Source organism: Coenobita brevimanus, chromosome 86, assembly GCF_032717465.1.
Source record: "Coenobita brevimanus isolate Jiangsu-jjx chromosome 86, ASM3271746v2, whole genome shotgun sequence".
Taxonomy (NCBI): domain Eukaryota; kingdom Metazoa; phylum Arthropoda; class Malacostraca; order Decapoda; family Coenobitidae; genus Coenobita; species Coenobita brevimanus.
The window spans coordinates 25,571,418-25,589,199 of NC_137039.1; the positions used below are offsets into that span (position 1 = coordinate 25,571,418).

The 17,782-nt window shown below is 42.7% G+C and overlaps 1 protein-coding gene across 1 annotated transcript in view; it reads right to left on the reverse strand.

The window, feature by feature from the left end:
* Positions 1-17,782, reverse strand: part of LOC145410686 (uncharacterized) — a 244,934-nt gene that overhangs the window by 8,576 nt on the left and 218,576 nt on the right. The window contains exons 7-9 of the mRNA XM_080280799.1: positions 15,280-15,489; positions 13,437-13,615; positions 3,385-3,589 (exon numbers count right to left, since the gene is read on the reverse strand). Of these exons, the coding sequence (XP_080136925.1) occupies positions 3,385-3,589; positions 13,437-13,615; positions 15,280-15,489 (594 nt within the window). The remainder of the gene's footprint in view (positions 1-3,384; positions 3,590-13,436; positions 13,616-15,279; positions 15,490-17,782) is intronic.

A 17,782-nucleotide genomic window follows, 5' to 3' on the forward strand; every position in this document is an offset into this window, starting at 1 on the left:
GAGAAAAGACCAGATTGGTATTATAAGTTAGGAAGATCAACCCTACACATATCAGAAAAGGAGAAGGACCTAGGAGTAATTATCAGTAACAGACTATCTCCTGATGATCACATCATTGAGAAGGTACGAAACATGTATACATTGCTTGCTAATATGAGAATAGCATTCACGTATATAAATGAAGATATGCTGAGGAAGATATTCATCAGACCAACTCTGGAGTATGCATCACAGTAGTCTGGAATCCTCATCTCAAAAAACACAGATAAGATTGAAAAAGTACAACGGGCCACTACAAGATGGGTACCAAGCTTAAGGGATTTAAGTTACTGAGAAAGACTGGAAAGATTGAATTTACCAACGCTGCAGGAGAGGAGGAGACATGATTATGCTATATAAATGCATATCAGGGGAACAGACAATAGACATAAATGAATATATATCATATGTGTGAAGCATCAGCAAGAGGACATTGCAAAATACAGCATAAAAATAGAGGTGATAAAGATGTAAGGAAATTCAGTTTCCCTAATAGGACAATTGATCAGTGGAATGCACAACCGAATGAGGCAGTGTGTGCCAAAACTATTTATAATTTCAAGGATATGTATGATAAAAACGGTTTAATACACGGGACAATACGAGCTTGACTCATTCCTGTAAAGATTCAAAGCTGAGGCAATCCTCACGCCTAACAGATTAGATAACTCGTCCCCAGATGATTAATTATAACTATGTTTATCCAACCTAACTCATTCATACCTTAGAAATTCGAATTTTTACTGCTTTCCGCCTAACCTAATTTAATTTAAGGGCGAAAACTACCCGAGAAAGCTTTGAGACGAATGATATGAGACGCCGGAATGACCATTTGCCGTTTGTAAACAAAGGGCGAGAGGCTCCGATCATGTTACCCCTACGGAGATCAGAGAACAAATGGCATATTTGTGGCGGCCTCTGGCAACTCCCGCGCATGCGCCGTAGGGGGCGGACAGGGGGACAGATCATAACGCTACACCGGGCCTTGGCCGGGCCCCACCGCATCTGTCCGGGGTGGCCTGAGTCATGTAATACGAGTTCTTGTTCATACTCAATAATCGAGGCTGGAACACGCTGCCTGCAAGTGGTCCTGTGCTATGAGTGGTGATGTGTGCTCACACTACTGTTCATACCAAGCAGTGGTGTGAACACTGAGCAATACTTATACCGCGACCGGGTACTTCAAACTCGTGAGTGGTGAGCCGGGTCGGGCCCCGCCACATTTGCCCGGAGCGGCCTGAGTCAGTCGAGTTCTAAAGTTATGTCTCTCGTGACACTTGTGTCCATAACTCGAGGCTGATACCCGCAGCCTGCCACGAGCAAAAGGTCTGGTCACTAGGTCAGTGAACAGCCAGTGATGGTGTGGTATGAGTGGTGGTGTGTCCTCATACCAGGCAGTGATATGAGCAGTGCACATACCACTCTCGAGTCTCAACCGAAATATAATGTTAGAATATAAACTAATACTAAGTGAACGAGTTAATGAAAACAATGACTCGATACACCCGATTCAGCGAAAGGAATCGTTCGATTTGAACGATTGACTCGCGAGTCTTACATCACTAATACGTAGCTGCCATCTCTCTCAGAGTTACGTGCTTTGGCTGTTCCCTTCCAATTAACCTCTCCCTCTCTCTCTCTCTCTCTCTCTCTCTCTTGATATTAAACATTACTCGGCTTCTCACCATTCTGTGGCTGCTTCCTACATTTACTCTCTTCAGCGCACTTTTCCTATCTATATCTACATGTGATTTCCCAGAGAGGATGAACTTTGCTTTCATTGTTTGTTTCATTATTTAGCCCCTTACATAAACCACAGTACACTTCCTACTTTGTTTCCTTTCAAAATAACTGGTCAGTACACAATGTCTTTTCCTTTCGTCAAACTGCCTACTTTTTCATTAAAATCTCCAGTTACAAATGCATACTGGGTTTGGTGCTTTTCATAACTTCCTCTACAGTTAAATAAGATTTTCAACTTCATTATCATAGACTATTGCCGAAGTGTAGACTTGGACTAACTTCATCATGTCTGCCATACTCTTGTGTAATGTGACCTGCTGCTTGTATAGGTATTGTAGTATTTTAAATATTTTCACTTAAGTATTCAGTGAACAGAAAACAAACACCACGTTCCTTTTTTTTTTTTTTTTTTTTTTTTTTTTTAGTGTCCGACTCTGGGCATAGGTTTCACAGCTTGATCCCTAGGCCCAGTAGTTTTCCTGCATACCATACACCTCCACATGTCACCACTTCGGCGCCAACACCCACCGTCCATATTGAATACATGATAGGGCTGTTTCATACATGACTGGTGTATTGGTATTTGCGGGGGTACTTTTACGACATGTCGGCGGGTCTTTCCGTAGATCTTTTTTTTTTTTTTTTTTTTTTTTTTATTCAAATAGGTTTACTGTTCCCTGCCCTAGCGGGGATTCGAACCTAGGTCCATTAGGACTGCAGGCCACCTCTTTACCGATTAAGTCACCGCCTTCCCCTCTTTAGCACAGTACTTGACCATCATATAAATTTATTCATACGTCAAGTGGTTAGATGAGTTCCTGAATTAACAAGACCTGCGAGATCTCAATTTACGTCTCTCAGATCTTGAAGAAAATAACCAAGTTGGCGTCACTAGCAGGAGTTCAGACGTTGTATGTACCAAGATTTATAAAGTGGTAGTGGTAGTGGTGGTTTGGAAGCCCACTGTACATTGTGTACTATTATATCAAGTGATATCTGTTCTCCTTCCCTTATTTTGTATCCTTTGTAGTTTTGGAGGAAGGCTGACGTCCCCGTAAAAATAACGATGGAAAGTTTTATGTAGCAGAAGACATTGTCAAGAATCCGGACGAACTGGCTGATTGTTTTAATTTCTGGGAGGGGGCTAAACCCCCAAGAATCATTGGGGGGGCAAGGTCACGCTCCCAAATATTACACTGTGGATGAGAGTTCATTGTACAACATTAAGTAAGATGTCAAAATAATATCTGGTCTCTTTTCACTATTTCTGATCAGTTTTAATTTTAATGGCGGGAGGGGGTGACCCCCTTAAAAAAAACATGGTTGGAAAATTGTATATAGTGGAATACCTTCGGAGCAAGTGGACGAACACACCAGGGAAGGTTCATTTTAATCCACCACAAAACCTGTGACTTAAGACACACACACACACACACACACACACACACACACACACAGGCTGAATCTCATTCAATGGTATAGGGCGAGTTGCCGAAAATGATACCATCGTGTTCCGCAGGACACATAAATAAATAAATTAATTAATCAATTAATATGTATGTGTGTGTGTGTGTGTGTGTGTGTGTGTGTGTGTTTACTTACCCTGCTGCGCCTATAGAGCACATAGGTGAAGATGAGAGTGCCGGTCAGCAGCAGAATGACCCCAATCACAATGGTGGAGACGATAAGCGGCCCAGACCTGCCCCCTTCCTGCACGAATGGATGTGGCGCCGAGCACTCGAAGGTGTGGGGACGGGTTACCAGGTTGGCCACCTTCATCCCTCGGTCGGCTATGGGTTCAGCACACCTGGGGGATGGGAATGGGGATTAGGAAAGTGAAAATGGGGAAAGACATTACGGTAAACACTAACAGTAAGCCTGAAATTCGATTTGATGGGTATGAATTAAAAGACAGACCAACTTAAAATGTGAGAGCAGGATTTAGGTAAATTCAAGTACAGTGTCTAGGTGTGGAATTAGTGGATGGTGTGTCCAGGTAGATATATGGAGAGGGGATCGGGCTGTGAGTGAAATATGGGAGTGTGTTGGGGTCTTTTGGTGGACGACAGGATACTCCAGATGAGGCTTTTCGGAGGCAACTGAGTGTGGCACCAACGACTGACATGAGGCACCGTGATGCTGCAGGAGGGATGACGATGACTGGAGAACAGCAGCAGGTGTTCTGACATAGACTGTCGCAGAGACAACCTGGCCTTTGAGTTCAGATGGTGGACAGAGATAAAGTGCTCCAAGACGAGGCTTGTCTCCTGAGGCACGGCAGGTAGGAGAAGTGAACCACTGCTCCGTGTGTACCTGGTTACCTCCCGCCAAAGAAGTCGGGAGGGGGTTATGAGTCTGAGTCCCGGTTCAGAACTTTTTTTTTACAAGATATCTCAAAACGTTATCGATGGATTTCAGTGAAGTTTTGTGGATATGTGGGTCATGGGGCAAGGTAGAGTTGATTAAAATTTGGTGATCTGAGTTGTCTGGAATAAGCGTTGGCGGAGGTATGCGCTCTATGAGTGCTGTCTCCCTGTTTTGACTGTGTGTCCAAGGCGGAGTTCGGACTGGAGGCTGCTATCCAACCTATTCTCGTCTGTGCTCTCTTCAGTGCTCTTCTCTGTGCTCCCTTCAGTGCTCTTCTCTGTGCTCCCTTCAGTGCTCTTCTCTGTGCTCTCTTCAGTGCTCTTCTCTGTGCTCTCTTCAGTGCTCTTCTCTGTGCTCTCTTCAGTGCTCTTCTCTGTGCTCCCTTCAGTGCTCTTCTCTGTGCTCCCTTCAGTGCTCTTCTCTGTGCTCCCTTCAGTGCTCTTCTCTGTGCTCTCTCCTTTCTCTGTGTTTTCTTCTGTGCTTTCTTCCTGGCTCCAGGGAAATTGAATTGTGCTCGGTCATGGTGAAGGGGGACCGGTGCATTTTATTCCCCGCCATCACAACAACAACAGCAACAACAACAACAACAAGAGGAGGTACTCGGACTGACCCCCTCACGTGCTCAGGTAAAACTCTTAATGAGGCGAGTTGGAGAAGACAGGTGAGAGGACAGGTGCAGGGCCAGATCAAAGACGCCCAATGTAATCAGACTAATTTCTACGTCATTAGAGAGAGTGTGGGGGAGAGGAGAGATGGAGTGAGGGTATGAGGGATGGAGAGCGAGAGAGAGAGGGGAAAGGAGGGAAGGAGGGGGGAAGGGATGGAGGAAGAAGGGGATGAGTGGAAAAGGGGGGGGAGTAGGATGTGGCTATGCGGATAATGATGAAGAAGAAAAACAGGAGAGGTGGAGAGAGGAGGTGGGTAGAAGAGTAGAGAAGGGTAGGAGACGAGGAGAGGGTAGAAGGATGGAAAGGAGGGGAGAGAAAATGGAAGGTTGGGAAACAAGAGGGAGGAAAAAGGGGGAGGGAATAATGGAGACATAGAGGGGAGGAAAGGAGAGGAATTAATTGGAGAAGGAGAGAATGAGAGGAGGAGGGATAGAGGGAAGAGTAAAGAAATAGGAAGAGAAGGAAGGAATAGGGAGGTTATGTGGATGACGATGATGAAGGGAGGCGGGAAAGAGTGAAGTACAGGTGGAGTGAGGAAGGTGAAGAGGGAGGAAGGCAAGGTAGGAGGGTGCTTAGAAGGGAAGGCCAAGGAAAGCCATCATCATCATCAGCAGCAGCAGCAGCGTGAGTCAGTCCACAGCAGAGCAAGGTCTCTTTCATCTCTTTTTCCACCCTGATCAAATCGCTGTTAGCCTGTTCCGTATAACCCCAGTGAATCCATGAATCTCATCCCGCTATCTTGTCGTTTGTCTGCCTCTTCCTCTCACTCCATCTCTGGGCTGTCACTCTGACCCTGATTGTCCTTCTGTTATCTTTTCTACAAAGGATGTGACCTCCCCATACCCCATTTGCTTATAAATTGTAGTGATTATATCATATAACTTTGTCTGTTCCCTTATCCAGAAAGTTATATATAAGTTTACGTTACAAGAATTATTTCAGTCTCCATGTTTCTAATTCATAAGTTAGAACAGGAAGGACGCACTGAGATAATTGCCTCTTTTGGCTTAATGGTAATTGTCAATTCTTCATGTAGTATATTTGACAATGGTCCTCCATCCCATTCCTCTTCGTAGCTTGATGTCACCGTCATGGAATGGATCGACCTGAAAGGCTTGCCCTGGGTGTGTATATATATATATATATATATATATATATATATATATATATATATATATATATTTATTTATTTATATTCTTTAACACAATCTAGTTCATCTATTTTTACTGGGCGGGAGCGAACATGACTGTTAAGCATAATTTTTGTGTTTTTCCTGTTCATTTTCAAGTCATCCTTCAGACTGTCCTGTTCAGGTCAATAATAATTTCTTGTAGTACCTCCTCTGATTCACTGAAAATACTACCAGTATGTCGTGTGCAAAGCTGTAATTCTTCAGTCGTTAATCAGTTACATTAATTCCATTGTTATCCCACTCTTAATTTCTGATAATTCCTCCAGGCACGCAAAGTGCGTGAAATTGTCTCCCTGTCGACCACCTCTCTTTAGTGGCATTTTCTGGCTGTCCTTATGGAGTTTGATGATGGCCGTGCTGTCTCTGCAACCATCTCCTCGTTCTTTAACTTACATTTCTTCCACATTTTATCCTCGAATTGTTCTCATCACTTCAACTGCTTCAGCTGAACCAAATGCTTTTTCATAATCAACAAATGCTATACACGAAGGTTTTCAATATTCTGATTAATAATTTGAATATAGTCTGTTGTCGCTAAACCATTTCAAAATCCTGCTTGTTCCCGTGGCTGGTTTGCATCTGGGATAAGACCAATTCGATTTGTTAGGACTTTTGTGAAAAGTTAGAATTTTAATGTCACTTTTTTGTGAAGCAAAATAACAGTCGCATTTTTCCACTATCTAGGTACAGCTTTGACGTCGGATAATTTCGCAAAAAGCTTTGCTAACTTATTTAATGAGATCACCTGCGTCTTTGTAACACCAGTTGTGATGCCATTATCACCTTCTACTTGACGCCTCATCATTCCTCTCAAAGAGTCCTTTACTTCTAATGTAACTCTGTTGATGACTATGTCCTCTATTTCTCCATCCTCATCTGACTCTTCGGCCACGGTACCGCCATTGTAAAGTTTTGTATAAAATTCCTCTGCTGTTTTGACCGCTTCATTTCTACTCTTTGTTGCCTCTGCATTATTGTCTCTTAGAGTAAACATTGGATTTCCTCCTATACCAGGTTTTCGTTGGTTGCCTCCTTAAAAATTCTGGTCATACTAAACTTTCCTGTATCTTCATTTTTTTTTCTTTTTGATACTTTTCTTTAGTTCAGCTGCTCCAGTGTGATCTCTCCTTTTCCTTATAGTCACGTTCCTTCTTTTTTCTGAAAGTTTCTTTGTACTCCCTTAAAATTTGCTGTTGTTGTTTCGAGGCTTCCCCTCTCCTCCTGTACTTCAAGAACTGCTTTGTTTACTGTTCTCGTGGTTTTGATTCATATGCTCTGTGTCGGTATTTCTTCATCCCTCAAGTGCGAGCATTTATTTTGAACTAAAACATTAAATTCTATTGCCTTCTCCCACACTGCAACAAAGCTTGGCCATTTCCTCAAGCTTAGCCTCTCCCTCTCTCCTCGATATCAAGTATTAGTTGACTTCTAACATTTTCTTGTCGCTTCCTACATATACACTGTTCAATATAGTTACATTTTCCACTGTACCAGCATGTGACTTGTCATTGATGATGAAATCTTCTTTGGTGCCTTCCAAATCCACTTCCTACTTTGCTTCTTCTGAAAGACGGTGTTCATCACCCCACGACTGTTCCTTTCAGCAGATTCCACTAACATGTCACCTCTCGGATTCCGATTATCCGCTCTAAAATGCCTTGCTGCAGTCGCATCTACCCGTTGCCTGCCCACTCTTGTGTTAAATTCTGCTGTCATAAATGTATACTGGATTTCATGCTTGTTCAGTGCTTTCTCTACATCTTCATATATATATATATATATATATATATATATATATATATATATATATATATATATATATATATATATATATATATATATATAAAATGTGTGTGTGTGTGTGTATTCATAAGCCGATATTGGTGCACAGACTTGGATTAATTTCATCTGGTATCTCCTGTACTGTTTAATTATTAGGCATGCTACGCACCCACCTGTAAAGACTTCTTCAGTGTTGCCACTTATGCACATGTTAACCAGAATTCCTATACCATGTTCCTTGTTTTCTTGTTTACCTTTGTAGCACAGTGTGTGACCATCAGATACTTCTATGAATGCCTCACCTGGTCTTCAGTCTCATCAAGACCTATGATATCCCAGAGTACATCTCTCATTCCTTTAAGAGCAACAACTAAATTACCTTCACTAGCAAGAACTTAGATGCTGTAAGTCCCATGATTCAGTTTACAAAGGTGGTTAGCTCTCCTCCTCCTCCAAAGAATCTTAGTATCCCTTGCTCTGCAGCAGGTCTGATCCCCACCACGGTCAGCGGCTCCATTGCAGGTGGATACTGGAGGCCGTGGCTTGGTAGAACTGGTCACAGTGGTTTGAATCGGTTCCTCGCAAAGCTGGCTCAGGCAATAACTGCGAGGGTAACACTATTCGTCTGATGTCTAACACTGAACATTCCTAGTATGGTTGCACCTGACCAGTACTCGTCTAGCTCCACTGATCACTGGGATACACAAGCATCTTCGTCACGCCAAGGTTGTGTTCATTAGATTAAAGAAGAGAAGCAGGGAATAATGAAGGAGGGAAGAAGGAAAAGGGAACAAGCAAGAGGAAAAAATGAAAGTAAAGACTAATGGGGATGGAATGAATAGGGGAGAGAGACAGGGAGACAGAAAGAAAGAGAATGTCAGACAAAAAGGGAAGGGGAGAGAGGAGGAAAGCAAAAAGGAAGGAGAGACAGAGTGAGGGAGTGAGGAAGGATCCAAGCAGGTAAGAGGATGGGAAGGAGAGAGACAAGAGAGGAGGAAGAAAAGAGAGTGATGTACAGAAGGAGGTCTTGGAGAGAGAGAGAGAGAGAGAGAGAGAGAGAGAGAGAGAGAGAGAGAGTGTGTGTGTGTGTGTGTGTGTGTGTGTGTGTGTGTGTGTGTGTGTGTGTGTGTGTGTGTGTGTGTGTGTGTGTGTGTGTGTGTGTGTGAAGAGTAGGGTAGACTTCTCGTTATAAAGTGGATAGACATGACCAATAAACCCATGAGTACAATCACATCTCCTTAAAGTTACTGTAAATTCTGACAGACGATTATATTAGAGCAGGGAATAAGGACCTCTCGTGGCTAAAAGGATGGAAACTACCTCCATTAACCTCTCTCAGTACAATTGTATATTTGTTTTTTCTTTCTTTCTTTTTCATATTCTTTTTTCTTTTTTCTTTTCTTTTTTTTTTCTTAAGGTAGACCTCTTGTGGTGCATGATATACCTATTTCCAGTAACCACCCCCAGTGCGATAGTCTTTAGTCTATTATAACTATCTGGCGTGTGTATTTGGCTTGAGATGTGGTTCCAGCAATTATGGTTTAATACAGAGGCTTTATTTTTTCTGTGTATTTTTTACCAGCTGCGATAGCCAAGCTGGTATTGTTTTCAGTTTGTCTGTGTGTCTGTCTGTCTGCGTCTCTGTTAGCATGATAACTTCGCAACTGCTCAAGATATCACCACAAAATTTTACAGGTGTGTAGTAGGGGAAAAAAATAGATCACGAGTTCGAAACTGGTGAAAGTAGGTCAAGGTGTGTGTGTCTGTTACCACAATAACTTCGAAACCTCTCAAGATATCATCACAATATTTTTACAGGTGTGTAGTAGGGATGAAAATCTCCTAAGAGTATTGTTTTCAGTTTGTGTGTGTGTCTGTGTGTCTGTTAGCATGATAACTTTGCAACCGCTCAAGATACCATCACAAAATTTTACAAGTGTGTAATAGGGATGGAAATCTCTTACGCGTTCGAAATTGGTGAAAGAAGGTCAAGGTCATATTCTGAGCCGCACTAGACATATATTGGCTCGTGGCTGGTATGGTTCCCCCCTTGGGGGGGTCCTCTAGTTTTATTTGATATTCACGATTTTAGATAACACATGTAGTTCACCAATTTAGTATTAACAATAATTCTTAGACTGTACAAGTGCTCATGGGCCCTTCGGGCCCCTCGTACTTGCTCCTGTGGAGGGCTCTCACGCTGCTATAATATGTTTTAGTTATACCTGTGGACAAAAAATTCTACGGAGATCCTATGCCAGGCGCCAGGAGCAGTGTTTTTCTGTCAAAATGTGGTCGCTTATTAATTATAGTAAAAGTTTTTCAGTCGTGATGGGACCAAGTTTTTTCACATCAGCGAATTTTTTGCAATTTTTTTGCCAATTTTGGTGCGATTTGAATGTGTAGTTTCGGCTGTCCAAAATACACACACACACACACACACACACACACACACACACACGCCTACTGCTATAGTATATTAGATATACCACTTGACCAGCTTTAGCAGCAATGCTCTTAATATGTATTGCAAAGAAGTCACAGAAGCTAATTATAACTGACTGCGACAATATCCCATTATTTCAAACGAAGGCCAACCAGAACTTGGCTTAATACTCACTAGATTGCAGCACCATTACAGTTTACCCCATCTAAAATGAGTACAGCGCAAACTCTTGTTCCCTACACTGTTTCACGTGATTCCTGATGATAACCCATTGGAGCAAATGGCGTGTTTTGTTGGTTTATTCTTGTGGCTTTTGACAGTTATACAGTAATCCCTCTACTATTCGGATGCCCAGTAACTGGATACCCCAGTACCCGGACATTTTTGGCCCAGGACTTTGTAACCCCGAAATTGCCCAAAAAGTGTAAAGAATTTTTTTTTAAATCCAAATTTTTTTCCCCTCATAATCTGAATTTAGCACATGGCGTGGACCAGCTGTGTTTTACCGCATAGTTCTGCCGACATCCAGCAGGGCGATGCTGCTTCCTCCCCATTTCTCACCTGTCCTTCATCGTGAGTGCACACTCGTCACTATGGCCGCCCACGTGCTCGCTTTTGTGGAGGTGCCCTACCTACTGCAGGCTCTGCTGCTCCTCTCCTGCCTTTTCTTCGTGTGTGTGATGATGGCCCCACCGCCTGAGAAGAGGAAATGAGTGGTTCTGACCCTGGAGAAGAGGGAGATATTGGACAAGGTGGATGAGGGATGGTCAACGTCACGCATCCTCCGTGAATTCAACCTGGCCCGCTCTACATTGTTTGACATCAAAAGATCCCGGGACAAGCTTACCCAGTACATGGCTAAGAAGTTCACAAGGCTCCACAACACCCCAGAATTCAAAGCATCCAAGGGTTGGCTCTTCGCTTTCAAGTTACGGCATGGACTTACTAACTGTAAGGCCCATGGCGAAGCTCTGGACACCAACGAGGATGGAGCAGAGGAGTTTTGGCAGAAGGTGAAGGGCTTGATCGACAGGGAGGGCCTCACTCTCGGTCAAGTCTACAATGTTGACGAAACTGGTCTATTCTATCGCTCGTTGCCAAAGAACACTCTAGCCGAGGAGACGGAGAAGCATGTATCTGGCCGCAAGCTTTGCAAGCAACGGATATCTGCTTTGTTTTGTGCCAATGCTAACGGCATCCACCGGCTCAGGCCCGTTATTGTTGGCCGTGCAAAGCAGCCTCGATGTCTTCGTAGGGTGATGGATGTCCTTCCTGTCATTTGGTACCATTCTTTGAAGGCTTGGTTCACAGCCAAGATCTTCAAAGACTGGTTTCACCGCCACTTCGTCAAGGAGGTCATCCACTACCAGACGAACATACTGGGAATCCCGTGCAACCAGGTAAAGGCCCTCCTCCTTCTGGACAATGCACCTGCGCATCCGTCCGACAAGGAGTTAGTGGCTGAGACTGGCAGCATTAGGTGCATGTTTCTGCCACCTAATACAACTGCTGTCATCCAACCAATGGACCAAGGACTGATCATAGCAACAAAGAGGCTGTACCATCGGAAGTTCCTGGGCGAGTTGATGGTTGTTCTCGAGGACGAGGACGAATGCAGGGAGGGACAGGACACTCGAGGTCAGCGGACTTCAGAAAACCTTCGCCGCTACAACATCAAGTCCGCCATCTACAACTGGGCCTGTGCATGGAGGGAAGTTTCTGTCAAGACTCTGGAAAATGGTTGGTCTCGTCTGCTTCTCAGAGCCGATGTGGTGCACGATATTCTAGGTTTTGATGTGGATGACTTCCATGCACGTCTTCGTGCGGCTGGCGACGATGTTGAAGTTGACGAAGTGCATGAATGGTTGGATGATGAGAAGGGTGATCTTCGGAATCAGATCATGTCTAATATCGAGATCACCTCTTCGGTTGCCGGTACAGGTACCCAGCTTGAAGATTCTGATGAGGACAGCAACATTGATGCAGACTCCTCTCAGCGTGCCACTACTCCAGCCATCCCCAAGCTGAGTGCACTCCAGGAGCACGTCGAGGTCGTTCTTGACTACCTGAAACACCCGGACTGAGACAGGGAGATGGGGCCCTTGGGACCTGTGGAGGAAGTGAGCGCTTTCAGACAGCACATCATTAATCGTCAGAATCGTTGTTCCTTGTGTCAATCAACCACTGACAGTTTTTTCAGGCCCTTACCCCCGTCGTGCCCAACCCTGGCTCCATACCACTGCCTCCCCAAGACAGGCCTTCCACCTCCGAGCCACAGCCCAGCACATCAGCCATGATGGAGTCGCCACTGGACGTGAGTTTGCGCCTCTCTTCAGAGTCGTCTGCAGTGGGTAGTCCATCACCACCTCCCAGCAATGTGCCCCTAGGCCACCTGCATCAGCTGCTCTCGGACTCTGACAGTGAATAAACAGCAAAAACTCGCCACTAGACCACATGGGAATTTATAGTGTTGTGCAATGTAAAGAACAGTGTGCAGTGTTAAGAAATCAGAATTCAGAGTGCAAGACTTAAGTGAAGAATGCAACACTGATTTCATTAAAGTACAAAAGAACACAAGTGAGAAAAGAATGAGCAGTGTTAAGAAATTAGAATTCAAAGTGCAAATAACTAAGTGCAGTGCAAGACTTAATTACTGTAGGTGCTTCAGATGCACCTTTTTACTGTCAGAGTCTGAGAGGAGGCAGGTTATTCATCGAGATGGCCACGGACTTGTTGTAAGTACCCAGAATAATGTTAAATAGTGTACTGTATTTTCCATACTCACCACTAAAACCTCATTCTCTGGTTCCTTTGCATTTATTTCACTCTTTTATGTCCCCTATATGTGTGAATAGGCCCTTTAATAGCTGCTATGCATGTCCGGTAGGGAGTTATGTAGGTGTGTTTCTGAGTTAGGCTGGGTTAGGGTCCATAAATACCAGTCCAGGAGGTAGGGGGCCAGTATCCAGATGGGCTCACTTTCCGGACATGCCTTTGGCTCTGTTACGTCGGATATTGGAGGGATTACTTAATATTAGCTTAGGTAACACCTCTGTATTCGGAGAGGTTAGTGGAGGCTCTCTCTCACCCCTCCATACAGAGAAAACACTCCAGTCCCAAGAGGAACAAAAAATAATCTGAAGGAGGCAAGAGCTAAAGGTAAACAAAGTCCACAGGTTAACACAGACAGGGACCTACAAGATAGATAGTGTTGTCTCTGGGTTCTTCCTCTCCAGGTCTGGGATGAGAATCTCTGCCACCCACTTGAGATGACAGTCGCAGTTCCATGGGTTGTTCTGGATGTCCACGTAATCAAGGTCAAGCCAGGGCACCAGCTTCTCGTCCAGGGTCATCAGGTTGTTCCCTTGAAGATGCAGCTGTGGAAAATAGTTGCAGAAGTTAGTGGACAGCGATGACAAAGTTACTGGAAATAGATGAAGTTGGTAGTGTACTGGAGAAAAGTTAACAGGCAGTACATTCAGTGGGTTATTCTGCTTGTCACCATCGTCATCAAGTGATTCCCTTCTAGATACAGTTCGAAAATAATTAAGAAGGTAGTGAGTTATAAATGGATATATTTATGATGGAGTAGGGAGAATTTGCTTGACCACTTCCACAGGTTGTTCTGGATATCTATGTAGTCTACGCCAAGTCAGCTTCTCATCCTAGGTTATTAGGCTGTTCCCTTGAAGATGCAGGTCTGGCAAAAGGTGTAGAAGTAAGTGAAAATATTTTATTGGAAAGATATTAAAGATAATGCGAATCCAGAATACCTAAGGAAAGATTAAGACGATAAAAATGTTTGAGAGAATCGACACAAGACTGACATCGGGCTGGGTCAGAGAACAGTTTAGCAGGTAAATGTTGTTTGGAATCATTATTTGTCTTCCACAAGATCCACTGACTTGATATAAAAACACCACCACTATCACTATCACACTACTCCTGAAGAGTGCTAGTATGCATTCAGTATGAAAGGTGGGTATTTGTCCCAAAGCTGGGTTATATAAAGGTTTGTAGTGCTATCTGATGCACATAGGATTATTTCTGTACTTCAGTGAACAAGTTGTCAGGTCTATGCCAAGAGCTGGACATAACTCTCTCTCTCTGTCTCTGTCTCTGTCTCTCTCTCTCTCTCTCTCTCACACACACACACACACACACACACACACACACACACACACACACACACACACACACACACACACACACACACACACACTGTCGCAAGACCAGTTCATCGGTGTGCAGAAGACAGAAGGCCTCTGTGGGGTTGTGAGACATGTGGAGGACCTCGAAGCATGAAAGAGGAAATGAAGGGGAAGAAAAATGAATCGCAGAGATGAGAGGTGAAAGAAGTACTCGTACATAAAGTAGGCGAGAACGTTCGTCAACCTCGTGATCTGCGTTGCGCCATGAAACTTTCAAAGGAGGACAAACGAAAGGGGCGTAATGAGCAAAGGAATGGGTGGGATTGGCTGGAAGTAAGATGAGCGGTGCAGTTTGGGCAAGAAAACACACCCAATGAAAATGGGTGTTTTAGAGTCTGTGGTTTGAGCGCAGTGAAGGGATATTTCAGAATGCACTCTAAAAATGAAACTTTCTTAGTGGGCAGGAGAGTAAAGAATTGGACATGAGGGACATAGAAATGGATGGGATGAGCTGAAATTCTGGAAGGGGATAGTGGAAAGGCATGAAAGTATATTCTGTATTAATGAGTACTGTAGAATTAATGACTGAATGCAGTGATTGTTTTTATCTATGTTTCCTCCACCTGGAAAAAGAACAAAAATATAATAAAAACAAAAACTCGCGTTGATCTCATTCATCTGACGTCTTCAGGCGCTGGTGAAAAAAAAAAAAAAAAAGTGGTGATCACATAAGCAGACCCTTTTTTATGCTAGTGCATGATAGAAGGAAGAATCGCGGAAGAAGAGAGGTGAGGGGAAGAAGACAGACGATGACACGGGAGGGGAATGAAGAAGGAATGAGGTGAGGAGTATGGGAGGCTAAGAAACGTGGAAATAAAAACACTGCACACCTGTCTCAAGGCCAGTTCGGCTACGTCTAGGAGAAAGAACGCCTCTGGGTCGATGAGAGAAAGGTTGGGGTTGTCGGACAAGTGCAGCTCCTCTAGGCGTTTCAGCGACGAGAAGGCCTGTTTGCCGATGTTCCTCAGTCGGGGCATGGCGGACAGTTCTAGTCTTCTCAGTGTGGCCAGGCTAAGCTCGAAATCTCCCACCGATATGCTCTGCGAACAAAGCAAAGGATTTAGTAACAAAGCATATTAAATTAGCATAGTTTTTAAAATCTGACATAATCTGGGGACTAAACAACTTGGATTTGTGTATTTCAAAACTCTCCCACAAAATGGGTTAATGCAAATCTATGCAAATGCAGTGTTAGTTAGTGCTGGAGCTTTTATAAGATAATCCTGTAAAGTCAAGTGTTTCCCTCAGCTAAATGAAATAATCAGGCGACCATCATAATGCATTACCCAAGTACGGCTCTGTCTTCTAAAGGGTTAAAAGATCTGTGTTCTGTGCCCTAAGGTGAACTGAATTATGGTGATAGCCAAAACAAAATATCCTGAAGGAGCCCTATCAGTGTCGTCTAAAGGGTTAACGCAATGTAGTATTTGTAGATATGTAGCAAATAATACCGAGAGAGTGTTACTTTAGGCATAAATAAGTTAGCATTGCATTGGATACTCTTGTCTGGGAAAAGTAAATTAGCGTCAAATGAATCCAATAATAGCGTCATCTCGGGTAATGAAAAGGAATATAAATTTAGACGCAAAATAGCTTTAGTTGTATCACCTGTCACAAGTCAGACTAAATAAATGACGTCAGCGTGTCCCTAGCAGAGAGAGAGGATTGAGGTGCGGTCATGTAACTAAAGTTTACTTTACCCTTTCACCACGAGGAATCTCTCCTAATCTGGATAAAATGGCCTTGCTTTAAAAATACAAACAACACCCAGGCTCCTACGACTCTTTCCTCAAATGAATAAACTCACCTGACATGAGTTGCAATAAAAGACTTGAGTTGTTGCGACCATACGACGGATCAAAACTTCACTAAATGACCTAATGGAGACTTTTTCTAATCCTCTTCGATACCAAGGATTTTTGTCAATAAAAAAAAAAAAATTGATAGCAAAAATAAGATTAAAATGGCCATACCGAAGTGAAAGGTGTGTATTATAAATATATATATATATATATATATATATATATATATATATATATATATATATATATATATATATATATATATATTACGTTTTTTTCCGAAATCGGTGATTTTGCAAAGTTCCCGGTCAGTTTGCAAATAAACCAAAACCCTGATGGGTGTGCAGAATTACCTTAAATGTCTGGTTACTTTGCAAAAAGATACGATAAACGGGTAATTTGCAAAATCATCTATATTCTAGTCTGTGAATTTGAAAAATATAATATGAAGTTGCCAATTATATTAATGGTTACAGCTGTATTTGTTTCCAATTGTATTATATCACAGTAAGTATTAAAGTAGTTAACATATTATTACAATATTATAGTAATTAAAGTAGTTAACATTACTGTGCAAGAAATTACAGAAGTTTTTAATATGAAGGTAAAGTAGCCTTTATAGAATGGTTACAGTTTACTTGTTTTTACAAGCTGAATCGCACTTGCATCGGCTGTTGCATACATTCCTATTCTTATAACAGTGACATAACGTATTAACTACTTTAATACTTACTGTGATATAATATAACTGGAAACAAATACAACCGTAACCATTAATATAATTGGCAACTTCATATTTCATTTTTCAAATTGACAGACTAGAATATAGATGATTTTGCAAAATACCCGTTTATCGTATTTTTTTGCAAAGTAACCAGACATTTAAGGTAATTCTGCAAACCCACCAGGAATTTTAAATTATTTGCAAACTGACCGGGAACTTTGCAAAATCACCGATTTCGGAAAAAAAAACGTAACATATACATATATATATATATATATATATATATACATATATATATATATATATATATATATATATATATATATATATACCTACTCAACAAGATTATTTCTTTTTTATTCTCATTACCACCATAGGAAGGACCTCTGCTACCGAAAGGGTATATATTATTATCTAACCCCTCTTGTGCAAAACGTTACTCCAAGGCTGAATCAAATCGTCTGAAGGTAGCAAGCCTAAGCGATACATTACGGTACATATACAACGCTACTCTTCCATTCCCTGAAGTGATTTCTCGTGTGTTGTGAGGAAGCTTCAGCCAGCGTTATCCACGTCTGTGCTGCATCATTTATTTATCTAATGCTCCCACTGCCACACCCACGCCCACACCAGCACAATGAGCCGTCCTCACAACAGATAAGATACCGCCATGTGAATTTCGAGTGTGGTGCTATTTCCGGCCCACCCTGTATAGTAGGTCCAGCACATAAACCTCTCCCATCAACCCCAACCCCACTCAGCTCCCTGGAAACCCTAAATATCCCCTGAACCCCCCTGGATATCCTC